This window comes from Manduca sexta, chromosome 24 (genome assembly GCF_014839805.1).
Source record: "Manduca sexta isolate Smith_Timp_Sample1 chromosome 24, JHU_Msex_v1.0, whole genome shotgun sequence".
In the NCBI taxonomy this organism is placed as follows: domain Eukaryota; kingdom Metazoa; phylum Arthropoda; class Insecta; order Lepidoptera; family Sphingidae; genus Manduca; species Manduca sexta.
This window is the reverse complement of record NC_051138.1, coordinates 5,136,781-5,159,060: the sequence shown is the minus strand read 5'-3', so window position 1 is coordinate 5,159,060 and position 22,280 is coordinate 5,136,781. Positions and strand designations below refer to the sequence as shown.

Here is a 22,280-nt window from a genome sequence, read left to right as displayed (position 1 = left end):
AAAAAATTAAGCATGTATTTTGCTTTAGGCCCTCAATTAAAATAGCCTAAATATTAATTAAATACTCACGTTTCATTCATAATAGCGTAAACTTCTTCAGTCTTGTATTTTGAGGCTTGCGTATTCAGTTGGTTGTACATTATTGGTTTATCTGAAAACAGAAAATTACATGTTATTGTTGCCACGTTAGTTACAAAGTCTAGTGAATCTTCCATTATATTAGCCTAACGTTGCATGAATAATACAAGAAATTTACTGTCCACAGTAATAATTGGATAATTATCTCGTCCGTATAATAAACGCGACCTAAATTTGGTGAAATTGCTAATTTTCCACTGGCGTTAAGTCGCCACTTAATCGGATACATCGGGATTTATAAACTTAAATGAATAGAATATTAAACTAGTATACGTAAATACAAATAACCGTATAATATACTTACTGAAATTCTCTAAAACAATTAACTTATTTGAACAGTATAATTTAGAAAACATAATAAATCTCATTCATCAAATATAGAGGTATAAGCGGCGTTAGCCTTGTTAGGTGTAGAACGGACTACCGAGATGAATATCCGCAGGTTCAAATACCGAGGGCATTCATCTCTGACTTTTCTAAAGAGATATGCGTATTCTTTGTGAGCTATTGCTTGCTTTAACGGTAATTTTGTGGGTATGTAAAGTCTGCTAATGTGCACTAGGCTAACATGGTTGACTAAGGCCTAATCCCTCCAGTAGTAGAGAAAGCCCGTGTCCAGCAGTGGGACAGTATATTCAGGGTTGATATTATTATTCTTTATATTAAACGTAGAAGTTGTATTTAGGTGTTCTTTTTAAAGAAATGCCACAAATTAAAAAGTAAAACAAATATTTTTAATTCATTGATTTCTGGGACTGGTAACACATAGAGAGCAAGCGTTTCATTGATCTTTGTATTCTGAATATTATATGACCTGGCCTTCAATTAAATTGTTAGATTGTAAGTAACTATTACTATATTGATCTAGTTCTTTAATATAGAACCTGTACTACTAGCGGTTACTGGTTCTGGGATACCAAGGAGTCTACAGGGAAATCTTACGAAATTAATTTATTTATAAATATATAAATTATCCTCAAGTTATTATTGTGACAATAAATAAATAATTCTTTCGAAAAAAAATCAAAGCGATTCATGCTTATTTTACAAAAAAATAAATAGTTAAAAATAACGGCATAAACTATGTCTATAGCATATTGTTAATAATTGCAGTACTTACGTTGTACGGTGAGATGAACCGTCTTGTCGGTGTAATGAGACAATGCCTTTTGTCTAACTTTGCATACGTAGGGAGCGACGTCGGCGTGGTTAAGATTTTTAATTTCCAGTGAGTTGTCAGACTTGATGATGTACTTCTTTGGTTCAGCTGAAAATTTATCACGTCAAGTACGTTTTGTATGTATGGTTTGTGCGACCAAATTATTGACGCGTGGATAATTGTACAATTAAGATATCGACTACGATTTTATTAGACATTAAATAGTGTTTAATTTCAGGCAAAGAACATAGTGAATAATGATGTAAATATATACCAATTTTTATTATTTGTATATAGTTTTGATATTTAAAAAATATTTGGATTTCTTCTATATTTAATTTCACACATTTTTATTAATTTTGTTACTTTTTAAGACTAAATTTACAATACTAGAAGTAGTCCTATTTACCATGAATGGGAGTTGGTGGACTGGTGTCAGCTCTGTACCAAACCACCACTGGAGTAGGGTATCCTTTAGCCTCACAGGTGAGTTTAATAGATTTGCCTTCTTCACCTTCCATATTGACGTTTCTTTCAGCAATATTGGCTTTTTCTGAAAGTCGTAAAGAAATTTCATATATCTCTCTATAAGTATGGTAAATAGCATAGATTTTGGATGATTTTTGTTTTCTTTTTTATTGTTTTGAATGATGAGACGAGCTTGTCATGCACCTGATGGTAAGCGATACGACCGCCCATAAACTTTAGAAACACTACCCATATATGGCAGTCCGCCTGGGTTGATACCACCGTAACGTTTATTTCCGCCACCAAGCAGCAGTGTGTAGTTATTCAAAGCAATAAAAAAATAAAAAGCTGGAAGCCTCTTTTTTACTATTGAATCATTTGTTTTTAGGTTTGATCAAATGTTTTATAAGTTCCTTTGTGTATCGTATCTGAAGGTAAATTTCATTGAGATATATTTTTTTAGTTAAACGCGGTAAAGATAAAGTCATAAATATTTCGTTCAGAAAGAAACATTTATAGCATTTTCATAACCGATGCCTCCTTTATGGTACAAACTTGTGATTTACTTCACTATTAGGCTGTTACAGAGTTAAAGTTTTGATAAATGTACCTATCCACGTCGTATTGTACATAGAGCTTTTTTACCTCGTTTTATGTTTTTAAAAACCGTGTTAAGTGCGAGTAGGCCCCGCACACCGAAGGTTTCGTCCAAGCTAACTTTTATTAGTAAAACATATATTTACAGTTTTCCGATTTTTTTACATGTACTGGTTTCTTGCCCAATTGTTTACTTCCAGGATAAGAATATAGATAGGTAAGTACCCTATATGTTTTAATTAGACCATAAAATCGCAAAATAAGCGACATAAACGGTAATATTTTTTGATGGCGTTGACTTACAAGTTTAATTTTTTTCGTAGCTAATAAAGGCTTAGATTTGTATATTTGATATAAATAACTCGATAAGTTTACGAAGGGTTTTGATGGACAAACAGACGAACAACAAAGTGATTATTTAAGGGTTCCTTTGGAGGTACGGATCACTAAAAATAAAAAATCCTATTTCTACATATTTTTTTTTAATTTAAAAAGGGATTTCAAACATAGTATGCACAAGGTATTCATGCATTTTAGAATTTAAAAAATATATTTGCGCTTTCTCGGTTGCAGGAGACCACAGCTTGCGAATTTAAACTACAAAACAAAACAAACTTATAATAATATGCAAATACAATCCGAAGAAAACGAGATTACTACAATTATTTTCTATTTTGGGTCTTCGACGGCACATATTTAATTATAATGGTAATCACGAAAGTTGCATACTTCGATATTAATTTTATTTATTTATAATATTTTAGGGTATGACATGATATTGGCGTAAAATTTTAAAAGAGCTAAGCAGATTTCGATGTAGAATTACAGAAGGTAAAACCTTAGGGAAACTTAGTATCGTAGATTATATATAAAATGTATAAGAGTTTTTAAAAGCTTCCTATATTTAAAAAAAATATATTAAATATCTTTGTTAAGAGTGTAGTTTCACTATAAAAATTATAATCAAAGTTGTCTTGCAATAATAAAAATCGTAAGCGGCAATAGCCTAGTTAGGCGTGGAACGGACTGCCAAGACGAATGTCTGCAGGTTCAAATCCCAAGGGCACACACCTCTGACTTTTCTAAAATCATAAGTGTATTCTTTGTGAATTTATCATTCGCTTTAACGGTGATAATCGTGAGGAAAACTACATATCTGAGAAGTTCTCTATAGGAATTTCGAAGATGTGTGAAGTCTACCAATCTGCACTAGGCCAGCGTGGTGGACTAAGGCTTAACCCCTCTCAGCAGTAGAGGAGGCCCGTACTCAGCAGTGGGCAAGTATATAATACAGGGCTGATATTATTATATTATTATTATTAATAAAAATCTTTCTTAAAAAACTCACCTCCAACGAAAAACTCAATATTTTCACTCTTATTGCCCGCTTTGCAGGTCCAGTTGCCCGTGTCTTGGATCTTGATGTATTGGATGATCAGTGCGAGCATTCCATCATCTTTCCTCTTCTCCACGTACACCCTGGGATTCTTGGTAGAACGCATCTCGACTACTTTGTTCGAGGGGGTGTACCACTTTATCTCCTGTAATATATATTTGATTTATTCACTACATTTGCTACGGTAAAGAATGGCCTCACTGTACCCGTGGTGTTGCCGACGTCCATGAGCAACATTGATAACTTAATATGAGCTGGGCCGGTAAATTGTCCGTCTTCGGAGGCATTACAATGCTATATTATTAGTTGGGCGTTCAGTGACTTCAACTAACTTATATTCTATCAGGTTCGGCTTGTGATGCCGCTTGCGTGACCAAGTTTTTTCGTGACAAAAGTGAAACTATATTTTTTGAGATACAAATTTTAATCGAAATTGATTCAGTGGTAAAGTCGTGGAAGCGACAGACAATTATTTTGCATTTGTAATGTAAGTATGGAGGTATGGGTGAATGAATAAGCATGGATCATTAATTCAGATGATTTAGGTACAGTGCCAGCTTGGAGATTACGATCTTTCAAATTTCATCATTATCCACTCTGAGAATTCATTAAATTTATCTACACATAGATATTGAAATGGTATATAATAATTTTACCAAACCATTTAAAGTTGTACATAAAATGGGTTTCCCTGAGACACTTACCTCGGCCAAATTACGCCCTTTACAGTATATAGCTTTCCTCTCGCCAGCATTGTATACTGTCGATCTGGCCATTATGTGTAGGTAGGGTTCACCATCATCAACTTCAGTCGCTAACCCTAAAACAATAAATATATCAAAATTGAATACACGTTCCATTACATATTTCAAAGACACTAAAGTATATTTTCGAGTAACATTCAACAGAGGTTTGTTATTTAAAAAAATAGTTTATTATATTCCTCGAAGGATATTCAATTTACATGTTTCATAATGCATATTCAAATGTTAGATTTCCGAAAACCCTGGATGAAATGTTAGTAATGAAATAAAAATGTTTATTATTGTACTTGAAAACCTTTTGCCGCAAGTTTCGTAATGAAAAGAGCATCTTGTACATTACTTTACATAAAAGTGTAATTAGGTAGAGAGACAAGTTCCCAAGAAGGCTAAAGTAATAAGGAACTGAAAATAGTTTTGACGGTTATTGTTTTAGTTCCCATAATAGAAGTTGGATTAACAAAACAGATTTTATTTTACAACGACACATTATTAAGTGCTAAGTTTAAAGTATTGTTTGGAAATTCATTTAGTATTGTAAGTTCAATTTATTTAATTCCTTTATTATATTAAATAATAGTAATATCAGCCCTGTATTACATACTGCCTACTGCTGAGTATAGAACTACTTTACTACTGAGAGGGTTTAGGCTTAAGTCCACAACGCTAGCCTAGACGGGTTGGCGGAAACCATACATCTTTGAAATTCTTACGCAGAATTCTCAGGAATGAAGTTAAAGTGAAGGATTATAATTGATAAAGAATACACAGGTCATTTTAAAAAGTCAGAGGTGTGTTTTGGACTTTGAACCAGTGAATCTTCGTCTTGGCAGTCTGTTCCATTCCCAACTACCCACTTTATTACATGTATGTATTACCAGTTGCACCAACATCATAATATATAAAAAATTAAAAACAGTATTATTCTATCAAACTGTTGTAATGTCACTAGAAACTAATATATGTATATCAGTAGGCAATTATGTGAAACACAAGTTTGAACCCACTAAAATTTCAGTACAGTTTTTAACTTGGAACTTTAAGCAGTTTGACTGTATAACGATGTAAACTCAGCCACAAAAGAAGCTTTAAAACGCTTTACCATAATATTAACTTTAATCGAGATATTATTTTGTCTTCATCTAAACTAAGGTAAGTTTCGTTGTTCTACGGATCTCCTCATTTCTGATTAGCAAGCTAAAGTTGCAGTGGGCAGGGCACATGGCTCGTCGAACTGATGGCCGATGGGGCAAGAAGGTTCTGGAGTGGAGGCCACGAACTGGCAAGCGGAACGTCGGACGTCCACCCATGAGGTGGACAGATGACCTCATAAAAGTCGCTAGAGGTCGCTTCCCATAGCGCGATCTGGAAACTTTTAGGGGAGGCCTATGTTCAGCAGTGGACATCCTGCGACTGATGATGATGATGATGAAACTAAGGGAAATCCTTAAAAGTTTATTTTAGTGAAAAAGAAAGGATTGTTAAAAGGGACACAAAAGTTTAAAGGCGATTCGAAATTTAAAATTTGTTCAACTACTTTTGTTGCTAACTGTACCAAAGTGAAAATGAAAATGGAAAAACGTTGCTCACTCCAATAAGTAAGGAAGGAATAAATCATTTTGACGCTTATTACTAAGATGACTAACGAGCGACTGTTACTTGCTTTTTTAGCAAATACAAAACATGAAGGTAATTAGCCTCGACAGGAAGTCATTGTTTTTATTAAAAGTCAAGCGTTCTGTTCCGGATTTACGTGAGATGAAACTGAAATGGGGAATATTACAATTTAGTTTTGTCTTATATAAACTTGCTATCTGTTGTTTCTATGTCTCAATGTAACTGTTGCTAACAGGCAATGTTTTTGTAAAGTGTCTGTTACAGTAGCGTAGGATGAAGTTTTTCGAAAGGTAAGTTAGCCAGTGTAACTACTGAACATAATGAGACTTATCATCTCATGTCTCAGGATGGCGAGCGCAGTGGAATACCAAACAATACTTTATAATTAAAGGTGTTGAATGGTGTTTCTACTGTTTATGAGCGGTCGTATCGTTTACCATCAGGCGAACGGCAAGCTCGTCTCGTCATTCAAAGTGATAAACAAAAATTGTAACCCGACACAATATGTAAGTACTAATAATATGCATAAATGCGGTCTGCTAATCGTTCTAATGATAATTAGATGTTACATAAATTACGAAAGGGAAGCCGGCAAGAGTCGGATTATATGGTCCCTTCGCCACTGGTGGGTTAGTAATTTGCGAAACTGTTTTTAAAATTATTACGATAAATACGTGTTAACAATGTTAACTACCGCCATTTTTAATGAAGATCCCAATCGCTTTTTTCGATCTATCTCAAAAATGGTCCATTCAGAATAAAATCTTTTTGACATGCTTATAAATGAGTTATTTGATTGGTTCATTCTCGGAATCGGATTTAAGGTTGAGATTAGGATCGTTTATTGAGAGTGGGTGTTGGTGGTGCAAAATGACGAAATTCGGTGTCACTGTAATATCTATTTCTACTACCAAGCAGCAAAGTACATAATATACTGCTGTGGTCTGATATAAAGTGTAATACAGGGTTTTAGGTAGAGCAAGGCATTATAACAAAAAGTTAGTGTAGCGATCGCAGTACAGTGCCATGTATGTGTGTAATAATTAAAAATTCAGTTGCTCGAATTGTTAGTTCTGCCCTTACGTTGTATAAAAACAGCACAAAAACATTATGGGTATGTAGCGACGATAGCCCTATTTGGGAGTGGAACAGATTGCTGAGACGAAAGTCCGCAGGTTGAAATCCAAAGGCACCTATAACTTTTCTAAAGTTATGTGGATATTTTTTTGTGAACGAAAACATCATGTGCAAACCATCATACCTTAAGGTTCGCTATAATAATTTCAGCAATTTATAATTGCTAGCAATCTATGAAAAACTGTCCTCCAATTACTTATAATACTGTCACATGGTACAATTTATAATATCTAATAAATCCATTGAAAATCAACTCCATCGGAACTGAATTAAACTCCAGTTTTGTCGACATAATTTGCAAATGAAATTGGACGGTAAACTTTTATAAGGTGATAAATAAGGGCGTTATGAAAAACATAGCGGGCGGCGCGCACACCAGTGTTTCGGCGCATCGTATCGTCGCATTTGCGAAGTTTACCAGCTAATGGATGCCACTCAGCATTAAGATGAAGTTGTGGACTTTATGCCTGAGCCGCGGCCAACTTTGACCACTTCTCGTGTCCTTAATGTTTTCCTACAAACATTAAACTTGGCTTGACAACTACACTGATTCGTCTTATCTTGTTACGTTAAATTGTAAGAATAAGTTCCAATGTTATTTTCGGAGACAAGGGTTTTCAAGAGGGGATTTTCACGTAATTATTTTCAACAATTTATTATTTGGCACTTGTGGATGGAATTTGAAATCTCCCTTGGAATTTATTATTCAACTTTCGACGAAACTTTTTATGAGTTTTCATTAGAGATAAGCAATCTAACTAAATTTGTTATTTAGCCTTTAAATGCTTGTGGGTTTAGTTATTAAACAAACAAGGAATTTAAATTAAAAACACAAACCCCGAGCCGCAATGTATATTCATATCTATACTTATATTATAAATGAGAAAGTTTTTAATCTGTCTGTCTGTTAAGCTTCCACGAGTACGAAGTAAGTAAAATATATATTATAATAATAACATCAACTTTTTATTATACATATACAGTCCCGCTGCTAGGCACAGGTCTTTTCTACTATGACAGAGACCTTAGTCCACCAAGCTGGTTTAGTGCGGGTTGGCAGACTCCATATACCTTCAAAATTCTTACAGAGAACTTATATAGTGTGCAGGCTTTCTTTCACCCTTAAAGCAAGCGATAATTATTCATAAAGAATATATCCATTATACATAACTTTAGAAAAGTCAGTGTGCCTTTGGGTTTTGAACCTGCGGACATTCGTCTCGGTAGTCCGTACCACTCTCAACAATGCTATCACCGTTATTCAAATATATTTATTACCTAAACCACAAGAATGGATATAGACTACTTTTTATCCTATAAAAAAACATAGTAAGATATTTTCCTGGTAAAAGTATATCCCGCGGACGGAGCTGCGAGCAAAACCTAGTTTTAAATAAAACCCAACGCTACCATAAACACAATAACCCAAATTTACGTAAAACAATCATTGAAAAAGAGATGAATTCGTTTTATATTCATCAGTAACAAAATTAGGTTCCATGAGGTATGTTAAACGCGCGGTAACACACCTACAGAAATTCGTTTTAACTCGTTTCGCGGAACAGTGTAAACAAATGACTGTGGTTCTTTTAAATGAAATTAGAAAATCCTGCCATTGTTTTGTGCTCGTATACTTTGTATAGTTTTAGGGATAAGAGTATCAATTTCTAAAACGTTATAAGTTTTTGGGAAATAGTCATAAAGATTTCTTATGTTTACGCGAATGTTAGATATTAAAAAAAATTGTCATTAAGATAAAATAGTCATAAATATTCGTTTTATTGTCTAAGCTGGTACATAAAAACCTCGGTTTTATGCCAGAAACTCATTTTGCACAGACAGGAAGGCATGCAAAGATTATCTTAAGAGTAAAGTGCCGTCTCTCCTCAGAAAACCTTTTTAAATCGACTATGTAATCTCGAAAAACTGACATTCCGTCGATATCATTCGGATTTCCAAAGGGGTGTTTTCATGGCACCGCGTCTGTTACTTCGGCTTCAGCCAATGCTTTTATGAAGTCTGTAATATGAAGTTTACTTTATCTAAATGAAAAAGGGAATTTAAAATAGTTCGGCGTTTTCCAAACAATTGTTTGGTATCTTAAACCACCGATATCTCTTGATTACTTTCGCTTGAGTCCGATGTTCAAGTTTAATCAGGTGGGTGGTGGGTACTTTTAATTGGTTTAGTCAGACTATTATTTATGGATATACTTCTTGCTGTTTATAAAATGCTCCTTATTTTACTTAAACGACTACCTATACTAATTTTCTATCTTATACTAGATGATTTGTTTTACTATTAAGTCCAAAAATGCATGTAGATCGATTTTTATTCTACGTATTCTCAATATCTTTGGGGTATATTTGATTCCCTTAAAGCTACAAATAATATATTTACTTTATAGAATTGTAAAGTAACATTGTGCATAAATAATGATCAGGCCAAACTTGGAATCTCCTCGAATTTGTGGTGTTGACTCAGTTATGCAAAGATTAGATGTGTAAATATTTACGAAATATCCCGAACGCTGAAGCTACGTTGGAACACAATAATTAACCACCGACTGTATTTAGCTGCCCAACCCTGATTTGATGCTTATTTAAGCGTTTGATATTTATTTATATTCTTATTGTTTTAATGAGAAATTTAAATAAGTCAGTAATATTACACGCATCTGAATCTATCACAAAGTAATGATTTATCACTTCAACATTTACTAAATATCAATTAGCTTTTTTTGTTCACTTGATCTTTTTAAATTCGTTATACATACTTAATCCATCATTATCATGATCTTAATCTATCATCCAAGCATTTATCAAATTTTGTAACCATAAAAAAATTATAACAAAATACAACGTTATTTCCAACTTAAAAATGATCTTCATTTACAATCTACCGCCGAAACCGAGACGCGAATTACATAATTACGGCGTGTAAGTAATACCTGTCAGGATGATTTATTACCGGAGTCTATTGGCCGCTTCTGGTTCCTCGCAGTCGCTTAGCTGAGAATATTAAGAACTCCACCAATACATTACTTATGATTGATGTAAACAGGTGAACATGAGGACTTATTTGTATCTTCTACAGGTAGCTAAATTAGATTATAAATCTGATCCATTATAGCAAGCATTGACGAATCGCTTAGAATTTTACACGTATTAAAGTTTAAAAAAAAATATGGATGTAGGTTTAGGAAATAACACGTGAATATGTGAAGTATACTTAAATATGATAATTACATTACTTGAAAACTATAGATTGTTTTGATTACAGCTAAATGTAGTACCTCGATCTAATAATATGATTTGCAGAAAATCGCAAGTAACAGCTTTACCATTTTCTTTTGGGTACAAAGTTTTCGGCGTCCCAAAATTTATTCGTGATCGCAATTACTATTCAATTCTCGGAGGGTCAGCAATAGCGTCACTTCTGGCAGTGGCCCACATATATTTACAGTATCTAAGACCAAAACCTAATGAACCACAAGCAGATAACATTAATTAACTTCTCTTAAAACAAATTCTATTCCGGGAGAAGCCTACTATTACCATTTCAGATCCAGAAATCCACCCAAGACCCAGACTTATACACCGTGTGGTAAACACCAGAATAACTTACTACATAAGAAAACGAGCCCCGGTGCATGTTACAAACTTGAACGACGAATTGATCCAACTGTACCGAAGTGCGACATCCAGGTACGTTCTTCCAAAACTAGTTAAGTAATTTACTCTTTGTCACGCTGACAGGTTAGCACTTGGTTAATTTGAGTCAGACGGCTTGACACAAATTACGTAGAATAGTTGTGTTGTTCCGAAGTTGTACTATCTTGTGACATAAGTATGTTTATTAATGTCTAATTACCTATTTATTTTTCACTATATTTGTATGACTATGGATTTGCAGTGGGGAAGGGTCCATATAATCCGATTCCTGGCTTTTCCCTTTTTAATTTATGTAAAATCATTTTTAATTTTAATCATCCTTTTTAATTTATCATTAGAACAATTTATGGATCGAATTTATGCATATTATTAGTACCTATAAATTCTCTTTCGAAAAATTTCATCCTTCGCTACTGCAGATTTGTGTTTATTTCATAACAATAGTGCTCATTACTACAATTATGACAATATATTAATATTTAATTCATATATTATTTATACTTTTAACTTGTTCTTCTATACAAGTTGGTTGAGTAATATTTTTATCAAATATTTGAATATAGAAGATTAACTCTACCATGAAGCGTGGCTATAATAAATCATTTTAACCACAAACCACAATCGTTTTCGGTAATATTACCTCTGTTATCCCATTGAATAATATTAAAATACTTAGATACAATAAATATTATGAAAGTAGTCTTTATATTATAACTAATCTCACGAAAAACAAATATGAATTCAATTCGAAACACATATAGTATATATGCCATTCGTTCTCAGCTCCATCACGTACCCTTGTAAAATGTAATGTACAATTACTTTTCGTAGCAAGTAGGCGATGTCAAGTTATATCCATCGCCTATAAACATCGAAAGTTCCAGAAAAATTCAGATATGCCCCCGGGTTTAAAGAAAAGAAATATATAAATGGATTGTGTTTCTGAAAATCTTACCTATCGTATGAAGTTCGATAAAATATAAATTTACCCTGATATTTTGAGAGACATAATACTTTAGGAACTTATGATTTGTATTGTGCAGAAATACATCTATTCTACAGCGTGAGTAAGTGACTACAATATTCTAACTTCAAAAATGCATGTCGATATTACGAGTACCAACTTTCCATACAAAACGTATTTCTACTCCATATATTCTCTATGCCATGAACATACAATTTATCTCAATATTCTTGTATTGGATTGTGTAATGTTTCTCCATGTAAGGTCTTTCTTGTTTATGCATTCCGCGTGTCCGGAACTAACAAAGCGTTTGTTTCGTGCCTCTCGCATGATTTAATTATAATAAACGCCTACGTTACGTCTATATCTCTACATCTACATATATAATATTAACATCATTTTCACAAAAGGCTCGAATAGAAAGAGGTTATAATATCAAAGTAGCTCGCCCCTGACCCTACTTTATTTGATCCCAGGCTAAATAATTTATGGACCTACGAGCTGTAAAATCGGCCTTGACGCGCAGAGAGTTATGTATCTAATACAGAGCGATTATCTGTCTGTAGTTGTAGACAGTTTAGTGTTAGAACGTGTAAGTTTTGTCCGAATATATTTGAATTATTTGCAAAGTGGTACTCTCTCGGTGGCGTAGTTATATTGGGAGCGAGGTACGACTTGAGGAGCCGTGCTTGAATCCCGAGTCGGGAAGTGATATAAGGTTTTTCAGCCCGGTGAGTTTATAATTTGTGCCCGAATTTGTGATAGACCCTCACATCATGAGACGGAAAACATGTGGCCATACGTGGGTACCTGGCTTGGGTCTCTAGCTACCCCTTCGGGGATAAAGGTATAATGTGTGTTTGTTTTTTTTTTGTTCATATTCCATTTTACACACATGGGCACATTATCTTTCGCAATCGCTATTTTATACACAATAAAGTCATGCGGTTGATATTGCTTTTTTAGAAATTTAAAAGAAATGCCTTACTCACATAAATTTCGACGTATTGAACTATACTCGAAAGATAAATAAACAAAAGCTGTTGGAGGATATCGGATTGACAATATTGATACCGTTAAATACCCATCCATCATTGTCTATCATATGCATCCATGATTCTGAATTACAAAGATAAATTAAGTATATATATTGTTAATGTCGTGCAAAAAGTTGTTGCGTTAGTATAAAGAGTGTTCAGACTGGAAATCAACAATTATTTTAATTAAAAATCCGTCCAAGCATGACAATATTCCCTGAATCTCATATCTAGCAATTTTGACTGCTTTCACACAAAGTCTTATACCCGAGCTCTCCAATCGGTGCGCACAATTTGCCAAACCACACTTCAGTCGGAGGCAATATTTCGGTTCTGTGCTAGCTCACGTACGGATTGGAGGTTATTTCCAGATTATGATTTGCATAATCCTGGTCATCAAGCCTATGATACCGAGTTTAAACGGGTAAATAATTTAAAATGCAAATTACGGGTAAGGATGTCACAAATTTTCAAATGTTTTTTATTAGCACGTGAGGTAATTATTATTAAGGTAATGATGTTATTATCATTATGTTTATATGTTAACCTGGTAATATTATAAGTATGTATGTACGAATCTTTAATGTAACTAAAATTATTCACTAAAACGAATTAAATACATACTTTAATTTGGACTTTTCATCTTCTGAGTGGAAATAAAAGCAAAGAGATAACCTTATTGTATGTTTTTATTTTATCTCGTAAAACATTAGAATTTCATACGTCTAGTGACATCCCTGTAAGTTCACGACGTCAACCACTTGACTTGACTTGACACACCTTTGTAAGTTCATTCTCTATAGACACAGATCTATGTTTACTACGAATTTAGGTCACCACCACAATATTTAGTGTCAGTAAAAATATACGATCCTTAAGAATGTTAATATTGTACGTTTTATTTTGTTTGTTGGTTTTCTTTAAAGACTGTTAATAACAATAGACTGCTTGGTTTATTAGATCATAAGTGAGTGGAAAGACCATTTGATACATACTAAATAGATTGACGTGGGAGTAGGAAAGTATTTAGTGTAGTTTACGGAGTTTGACACCGTACAATACGATAAAAAATACTATCGTGAATATAAAGAACTATCGTTATTTTTATGTGTGTATATTACGATAGGTTCATTACTTTGATTGTCATTTTTACGTTGACTGTTTTGGTGGAGTAAATTTATGATTTGCTAATGATTTTTAGTCCTCGACGGTTTTTCTTTTTTCTAGTGATATATTTTTCATAGTAACCATCCATATTCTTATTATTTCGATTAACTAACCAAAGACTAGCCAGTTATAAAAAATAACTTAATTTTGAACCTAATAACTTTGTTGTGAAGAAGAAAAAGTTTCCAGTTTTTTTACTTATAGAGTTAGATGTTTTATATCTCGAGGACTGAAGTAATTAGTAGTTAAACTGTTTAGTTTACAAGCGGTAGTGCGAATAAAAGTTAAGTGAAACTCAATTTTCCTTCTTCGAAGTTTATGTCTGAATTTATATTGTATAAGAAAACCCAATCATTATCTATTAAAATTGATTCAAATGAGTTTTTAATTATAATTTAAATAAATCAAATTCAAACATTTAACGTAAAAAAAAGTACTAAATGATATCGTGATTCATCTATATCACACCATACCACGTTAAATAAGCTTTGCGAAAAGCTGGGATACTAGTTGCGCCCCTGTTTACCCTTTTGGTATCAAAAGCGTGCTTACGAAAATGTTTTTAGTTTTATGGTATTCCGCCCACCAGAGTTAAAAAACATACAACGCGTATACTAAAATTAATTCATTCGCGTAATGTTATTCATACGCACTACTTCTAGAAGAAAATTAATAAAGATACATTTATCCTACTTAATAACTTAAATTTATTGACCTGTTAATACTTAAAATTTATGAAGTTTATTGTTTTGTTTAAGCTATGAATTAATTAAAGTTTATAGTTCTGTGTACTTATTCATATATTATATTTTATTTGTTCTGTCAAATGTTACCTATTTGCTTTAAACTTATTATTTAATTCTAGTCTCGATCTAAGCGTCTATGTTCTAAATATTTATGTGCTAAAGCAGATGTCGGCGAACTCTGTCGTTATTAACCAATGTATTATTTACCCGATATCATAAATAAGATTTTGAATTTGAATTTAAAAGCATCATAAGAGGTTTACCTTGCTAACCTTCAGCGTTTGATGAATGATGTAACCAAAATAAATCCTTACATGAGTTCCTCCAATCTTTTGTTTAGTATCCGTCATTGTCACGCGCAAAATGGCTTATTACATTTGTTCGTACTCAGTAAATGTATTGTTTATCCATACAATATTTCTTAGAAGGTAACTTGCTAGGGTTGGCAGGTCACGTAATTAGATATATGGCGTGGTGCCGAGAGATCGCGAAGCTTACAGAACAAGCTGAAAAAATAATCTTGTTAGTGCGTAGGTCGAGTTTAGTGACTGTGATGTAACAAGGGAATTACGGATATTTGATACGAGGTAAAACTGTTTAGCAAAAAGGTTTAGGGTAGTCTCTTTAATGAGGGAGAATGTTGTTTATTATAAAAGGGTATTGCCGTTAATATCTTGAACAGTCTTTGTTAATATAGGGCTTAATACTAGAGTTGATATTTGAATATTTATTATTTACCCTATATTCACTTTTATCAGTAGGTATCCTTAAGATTTCTTGTTTTTTATTTCGCTTTCATATCAAATATCTGCGGTCTCTATCAGCAGTGGAAAAATCAAAATTGTAAGTCAACGCGTTCATGTCGCGTATTTTGAGATTTCTCAAGAAATTCAAAATCTATATTGTACTTCCCGTTGACATAGAATTATGAAATTTGGCAAAAACACTGTCTTGCAGCACATGTAAAGGAAAAATGTGTAACCGTAAATATGTTCGTATATTCTTAGATATCTTACTCATAAGTTTGTTCGGAACCGTCGGTGCGCAAGTCCAACTCGCACTTGCCCATGTATTTTTTAATACATTCTAATGACGAGATGAACATGCCGCTCGCCTGAGGGTATCATCTAACATGTATACTAAGAAATCACCAAGTACTTATGTAGTTCAAATACTCTTCAGTCACAATTTCTTCTACACCAGTTTATTATCTTGATATTATGCCTAAAAACACAAAGTAAAATAGGCTGTATTACTATTACAGTAACCGCTGTTATGTGATTAAGTCGGTACGGTTTTCTAGTAATGCCTCTCTTTGTGGCTAAGCAACGTAATCGGATTTTACTTGTCTGCCGTTCCCTGTATCTGGGTTTTTTATGGTCTTAGTTTTATTCGTTCAGCCGGGATCTTTAGTCTCGTGGCATTTGCTCTGCTAGGTCACAAAAGTTTAAGTAGGTATTTCGTTGATTTTTATTTACCTAATAGTATGAATTTCATTGTTATAAGTATGCATAAAACATCTAAATATTTATTTTTATAAATAAAAATAAATCACCGAAATGTTTGTACGCGCATAAAGTCCAAACGACTGTACCAAATTGGATAAATCTTGCTTTTACGTTTTCGGTATTGTCAGGAGAATGTTTGTAGGAAAAAATAATTAAAAAATAATAGAAAATATGGAGTGTGCGAATGAGAAAAAAGATTGTGAGATACTTTTTATACTATTATTCTAATACAATCAAAGTTAATACATATTTACTAATTATAATCTATACATATTAATAAACTAAGTTCCCTTTTCTGTTTGTATATGATCGTTGTACTCGAAATCTACTGAACGGATTTTTATGAAATTTTGTATAGAGATAGTTTAAGACCATAGGAAAGTTAAAGGCTACTTTCTATCCTGGGAAAATATATATCGAGACTTTTATCTCGCAAATATCTCTCACGCGAGGGAAGCCGCGAGCAAAAGCTAGTTAAAGAAAATAAAGAACATCTAAATAGATTATAAAAGACTCCTTTACCAATAAATGTTAAACAGTGTATTAGTTAATCATTATTGAATAATTTATTTAGCTTATAATTTCATCTAATTCGAAACTTAATGAACCAAAATTTGATTGGCTATTCTCGTGATCAACGAGTAGTCAAATTGGTTGTTACCAAGGCCCTTACAGTCTAAATAACTTATTGTGTTCCTTAACAACATTTTCTTTTACAAATACAGACTTATCCAATTATTCCGTCCAGGAAGGGGAATTGCGCAGGCTAACTAATCTGTAAGGGACATGACGTTACGTTCACTAAGTTAACATAAAATCTAGGCGCTAGACATGGGCTCTGATGGCTTGCATCAAGCGTTTGTAGGTCAGCTCAATGTAATATATTTTGTAAACGACCCTCGGCCAAACATAATTGGCTTTCAAATCTTATGTAACTGTGTTTAGTTTTATACTCCTTTACTGGTGTTAGGGCTTTCATATGTGAGAGTCCGCTTGGGAAAGTACCATTGCAATGTTTATTTCTGCCGTCAAGCAGCATAATTTGTAATTCAAGGTGTTGGATGGTGTTTCTACTGTTTATGAGCAGTCGTATTGCTTACCATCAGGTGAACGGCAAGCTCGTCTCTCCATTCAAATCAATAAAAAACTCTTCTAAATAAACTTAGTTAATGAAATTGATAAAGTAGGACGTATATTGAGTAATATTATTGGGCAAATGTGTCGGCCTCGGTGGAGTAGTCGTACTGTCTTCGCAGAACGGAAACCATATGAGGGTTCGGGTTCGAATCTCAGTTGAGTGATATTGCGGTGATATTGAATTTATCAGGTCGGCGTAAAATTGTCCTTGATATGGCGTTAGACTCACCTCTCTCACATCGTTGGACAGAAGGGTGAAAAGTGGGAGCCCTGGTTCCACCTCCCCCATCCCTTCGAGGATAAAGGTATGATATTGTATTTTATTTTTAAAATTAAGCGAATTGTAAAAATTCAGTGAAGTGATCGCTAGAATCGTGCCACAAGAGTTTCGTATTCTAGCGTTAACAAGTTTGTTATTTTAAAAATATACATCATAATAAAATGTGTTAAAATTTCTGTTCAGTAACTGTTATAGTTCAGACGGGTATAAGAATATAAGACAGACAGACGGCGCGGCAGAGCCTTTCGCTGGTACAAATCTCTAAAAACTGGAAAATGGTTGGACAGTGGCGAAAGGTGACATTCTCTGAACGGGAAGCCACAACATATATGTACTGATATGCATGAATACATTCTTTATATCGTTTTAATGATAATTAGATTCTACATAAAGGGAAACCGGTAGGAATCGGGTCATAGGGACCCTTCGTTGTGGTTGGATCTCTACAAGTTCTTCTATTATATAAACTTACGCGCATGTTCATCGCAAAAGATTTCGTCGATTTAAATCAGAGTGATTTCACTTAAGCGTGTTTTTGACGTGCTGTGATTTATTCAGTTAATGTTTTATGAAGGGTCGTAGTTTATGATTTTTTTTATTCCATCCTATTCCGATATACAGCCAGCCACAAAAGTTATTGAACAAATTCAAAATTTCAAATTGCTTTCACGTTAAGTTTAATTTATTTCCTTTGTGAAATAAAGTAAATCCCTTTTATTTTTTATTGTGTCGAAAAAAATATTACTAAGGACACAAAAGTGCGTTATAGGTAATTTTAAGTTTTGAATTTAATCAGCTACTTGAGTGACTGAATCTAAAACGTTTTCAAGCGTATTCAGAAATAATTTGATTTATTTTTACGACTGGCCGCCTGTTTAACTTTAAAAGTTAAAACGCCACAACGCGATCAAATATTAGGAAAATCTATTTTAAATCCGTATGAGGATAAATGAAGTATATCGCTACATATAAAAATTGTAGTTGTGTTAATAAATCCTTGGTAGAGCGATGTAATTAAGACAGGATAACATGTAATGTATGGTCAGATTATGTTACGCCGGAGTTCAGAGATACGACGGAAAATGCTTCAGAAAAGCTTGGTTTGCATGATTGAGGTTTCGGATTATTTTAATAAGTCTGTAACAATGTTCGTATTATCTATGTAGCCGGTAATTTCTGCAGTTTTATATGGATTAATATTCCTTTTTATTTTCGTAATTCCATGGTTTTATATGTGTACAGAAATGTCGAAGTTTAAAAGTTTATTTTAAATTAATAAGTATTCAATATGAATTGATTAGCGTAATACATCCATTGTGGTGGCACCCAATATTATCGTTCAATAATATTCCACATTTAAATTCATTAAAATTAACTAAATGACTGATTCTACGGAATGAAAGAATGATTTGTAGTTTGAGCTTCATTATACATAGATATAAGAGTTTTGGAGATATTAATGAAATTCAGGATCGTTTTCTATTCAAAAATAAAATATTATTATAGAGTAAAATCAAAATATCGTAAAACCGTTCCGTTTTATCGATACGATCTGTTTTTTTATCGATGGCACTAATGTTTAACTGGCAACATTCGTGAATTTATAATAACTGTCAAATTATTCCGTTGAATTTAAAGTTTTATCGACAGGATTAGCACTAATGGTTAACTGGCAATATTCATGGAATTTTAATAACTGTCAAACCATTCCGTTGAATTTAAAGCTCGAGTAGTATATCGTCATAAAACTTCGATTAAATGAAATATATACTACCATTTGCTGCAGTCCTCTCGAACAAAAACTAAAGAGGAACGAAAGAAAATCTCCAGACAGACCGATCGGTAAACCGAAACAACACATTTTTTCCTAGATCGAACCCACAACAACGGTTTGCGACGCAAACGACTTACCGATGTGAAATTGCTCAGAAATCGTGCGAAATAGCGCACCATTTTATGCGGTCGTCGGGAAAACTCTGCATTTACATAAATATTCGTTTATCGGGACAAGTCTGTGATTCAAGTGAATATCTAGTTAGATCGGCAAAAAGGGAAGATAATAAAGTGAAGGTATCGCATGTCTGTTTGAAATGAAACTGTGCATATGGGACGCGGATGGAAATTACATCAGGGTGACTTACTGATTTTCATTTGTAGCGCGATGAATCGGCCATTGATCTTTTTAAAGCCAATGGTGAGAGTAGTTAAGTATTTGAATGGTTTTGTTTTTAGACTAGGTTTGTCTTATATAATAAATATAAAGACTCGTCTATATTTCTGAAATAGTAGATGCCACTATAACATGTTTACATATTTGTCCGAGCTTCGCGGTCAAACAATATATTTAATACCAATACGCACAGAATGAAAACCAATACCACAATATGAAAACCAATTCAAAGCTAACATTAAATTGATTTTAATTACCATTTAAAATTACACACAGCAATCGGATCCAAGTATAACCAAGAATAAAATTCTAAATTCAAATAAATCTTTTTGCAACGCGAAACTGTCGTAATTCGAAACGAAATTCAATTACCAAAGGCAAAGAGTAAAAATATTCTTTTCCGTGTTGGATGGAATGAAATAAAACAATGTCTAACTACGGTATGTATCGATGGGTGTTAGGGCTCGGCCAGTGCAGCGACGCGACGTGACGTCAATTGGAGAAGTCGGTTTTCCAGTACGCGCATAAAAGTGAACGTTGAAATTAATTCTGGAATACTTTATTTAGAATATCATTTAAATTCAAACTTTTTTAATGTAGCTAAAGCACTTTTTTATTTCTAGAAGCAATTGAGTTAACAAAATATATGTCCATAGATCGTGAGAGTTTTATGTTTTATAGAGAATTTATTTTGTTACATTTTTATATGATAATAGCTTTCGCCTGCGGCTCCGGATACGTGAAGTTGTTACGGGATCAATATTTTCGCGGTATAGAAGGTAGCACCCAGAAGTTATGTAGCTTCCTATTAGTGAAAAATCAAATTCGGTTTAGTAGTTCCTGAGAATCCTGAGATTAGAGTATTCAAAACAATTTTTTTAGCTTTGTATACAGGGTATTACACTCCTTTTAATCTTTTCACACGTGAGCAGATGTGTATCACTCCCACATTTCTTTAAGCATAATTCTTTTTTGTAATAGAGGCGTGCTGGTTTCCATCTATTGTATTAAATAAATTTTGTGTACGCAGAAATTATTATAATATTATTTTTAGAATTGTATTAAATCGAAAACATTTGAATTTTAGTTATTGCTAAATGAAGTTGGTCTCTGTGCCTCTCCGCTAGTGGCCAAAGGTGAAATATTCCGAAAGAGAACCCGACACAACATATTGGTACTAATATGCATGAATAACGTCTGCAAATCGTTCTAATGTGATTCAACATAAAGAGAAGCCGGCAGAAATCGGATTATATCGACCTTTCACCACTATATTACACACTGATAAACTATATCCTTAACTATAATCGGCTTATTTTATTGCTTTGAATAACGAGACGAGCTTACCGTTCACCTAATGGTATGTGATACGACCGCCCATACACAGTAGAAACACCATCCAACACCTTGATTTACACAGTATTGTTGGATGTTCCACTGCGCTCACCATCCTGAGACATGAGGTGTTAAGTCTTATTATGTCCAGTAGTTACACTGGTTACAATATTCTTTAAACCGGAACACAATAGTGAATACACACTGTTGCCGCGCAGAAATAGACATTGTGGTGGTACCTACCCAGGCGAACTCTCACATATGAGAGACCTACCACCAGTGTATCTTGAAACTGTACAGGAATGACCTTTATCATCGACTTTCACGCAGGCTAAGGTATTGAAAAAGCTAGTATCTATTTATTGTCATTGACTTCGTTCAAATTCTAAACTAGACCGAACTTCTAAACGAACCTAAGTATCAAAAGAGATTAGCTCTTGACAGCAGTAGGTTTAATATTTAACTCACACAAAACTGAAGTTCGGACGCAGCGTCCGACCGGCTTTGTCGCCACAAATATTCGCCTAGAACCGTACACCTGTGACTTAATACCAAAACGTATAAGTTGGTATATTCATCAAAGTTTTCATATTAATTTCACAACCGATTAAAGCTGGTCATTATGCCGCTACAGGTGGTACTATAAATTAGTAAGTCAACCGTTCATTTAAATAGACGGTTTCATATTGAATTTGTATTTTATTTCTTGGGTTTGTTTCTTTGTTAATGTTTTTGTTATTTTGAATGTGATTGAAGATGTTTAGAATGTTATTTATTTGGCAAGGATAATTTTAAAGATGACTAGCTTCTGCCCGCATAAATTAGTTTTTCTGGGTTAATTATTGTCCCGGGTTAAAAAACCCACAGCACTCAGGAGAAATGAGGCATCCTATTGGTGAAAAAAAAAAACAAAATCGGTTCAGTAGTTCCAGAGATTAGCCTCTACAAACCTAATCTGTTTAATTTGTTTTTATCATATTATCCTGTTA

At 33.5% G+C, this 22,280-nt stretch overlaps 1 protein-coding gene across 1 annotated transcript in view; it reads right to left on the bottom strand.

The window, feature by feature from the left end:
* Positions 1-22,280, bottom strand: part of LOC115448844 (hemicentin-1) — a 144,642-nt gene that overhangs the window by 6,196 nt on the left and 116,166 nt on the right. Inside the window, exons 3-7 of the mRNA XM_037442340.1 lie at positions 4,463-4,578; positions 3,711-3,903; positions 1,707-1,850; positions 1,259-1,405; positions 70-151 (exon numbers count right to left, since the gene is read on the bottom strand). Of these exons, the coding sequence (XP_037298237.1) occupies positions 70-151; positions 1,259-1,405; positions 1,707-1,850; positions 3,711-3,903; positions 4,463-4,578 (682 nt within the window). The remainder of the gene's footprint in view (positions 1-69; positions 152-1,258; positions 1,406-1,706; positions 1,851-3,710; positions 3,904-4,462; positions 4,579-22,280) is intronic.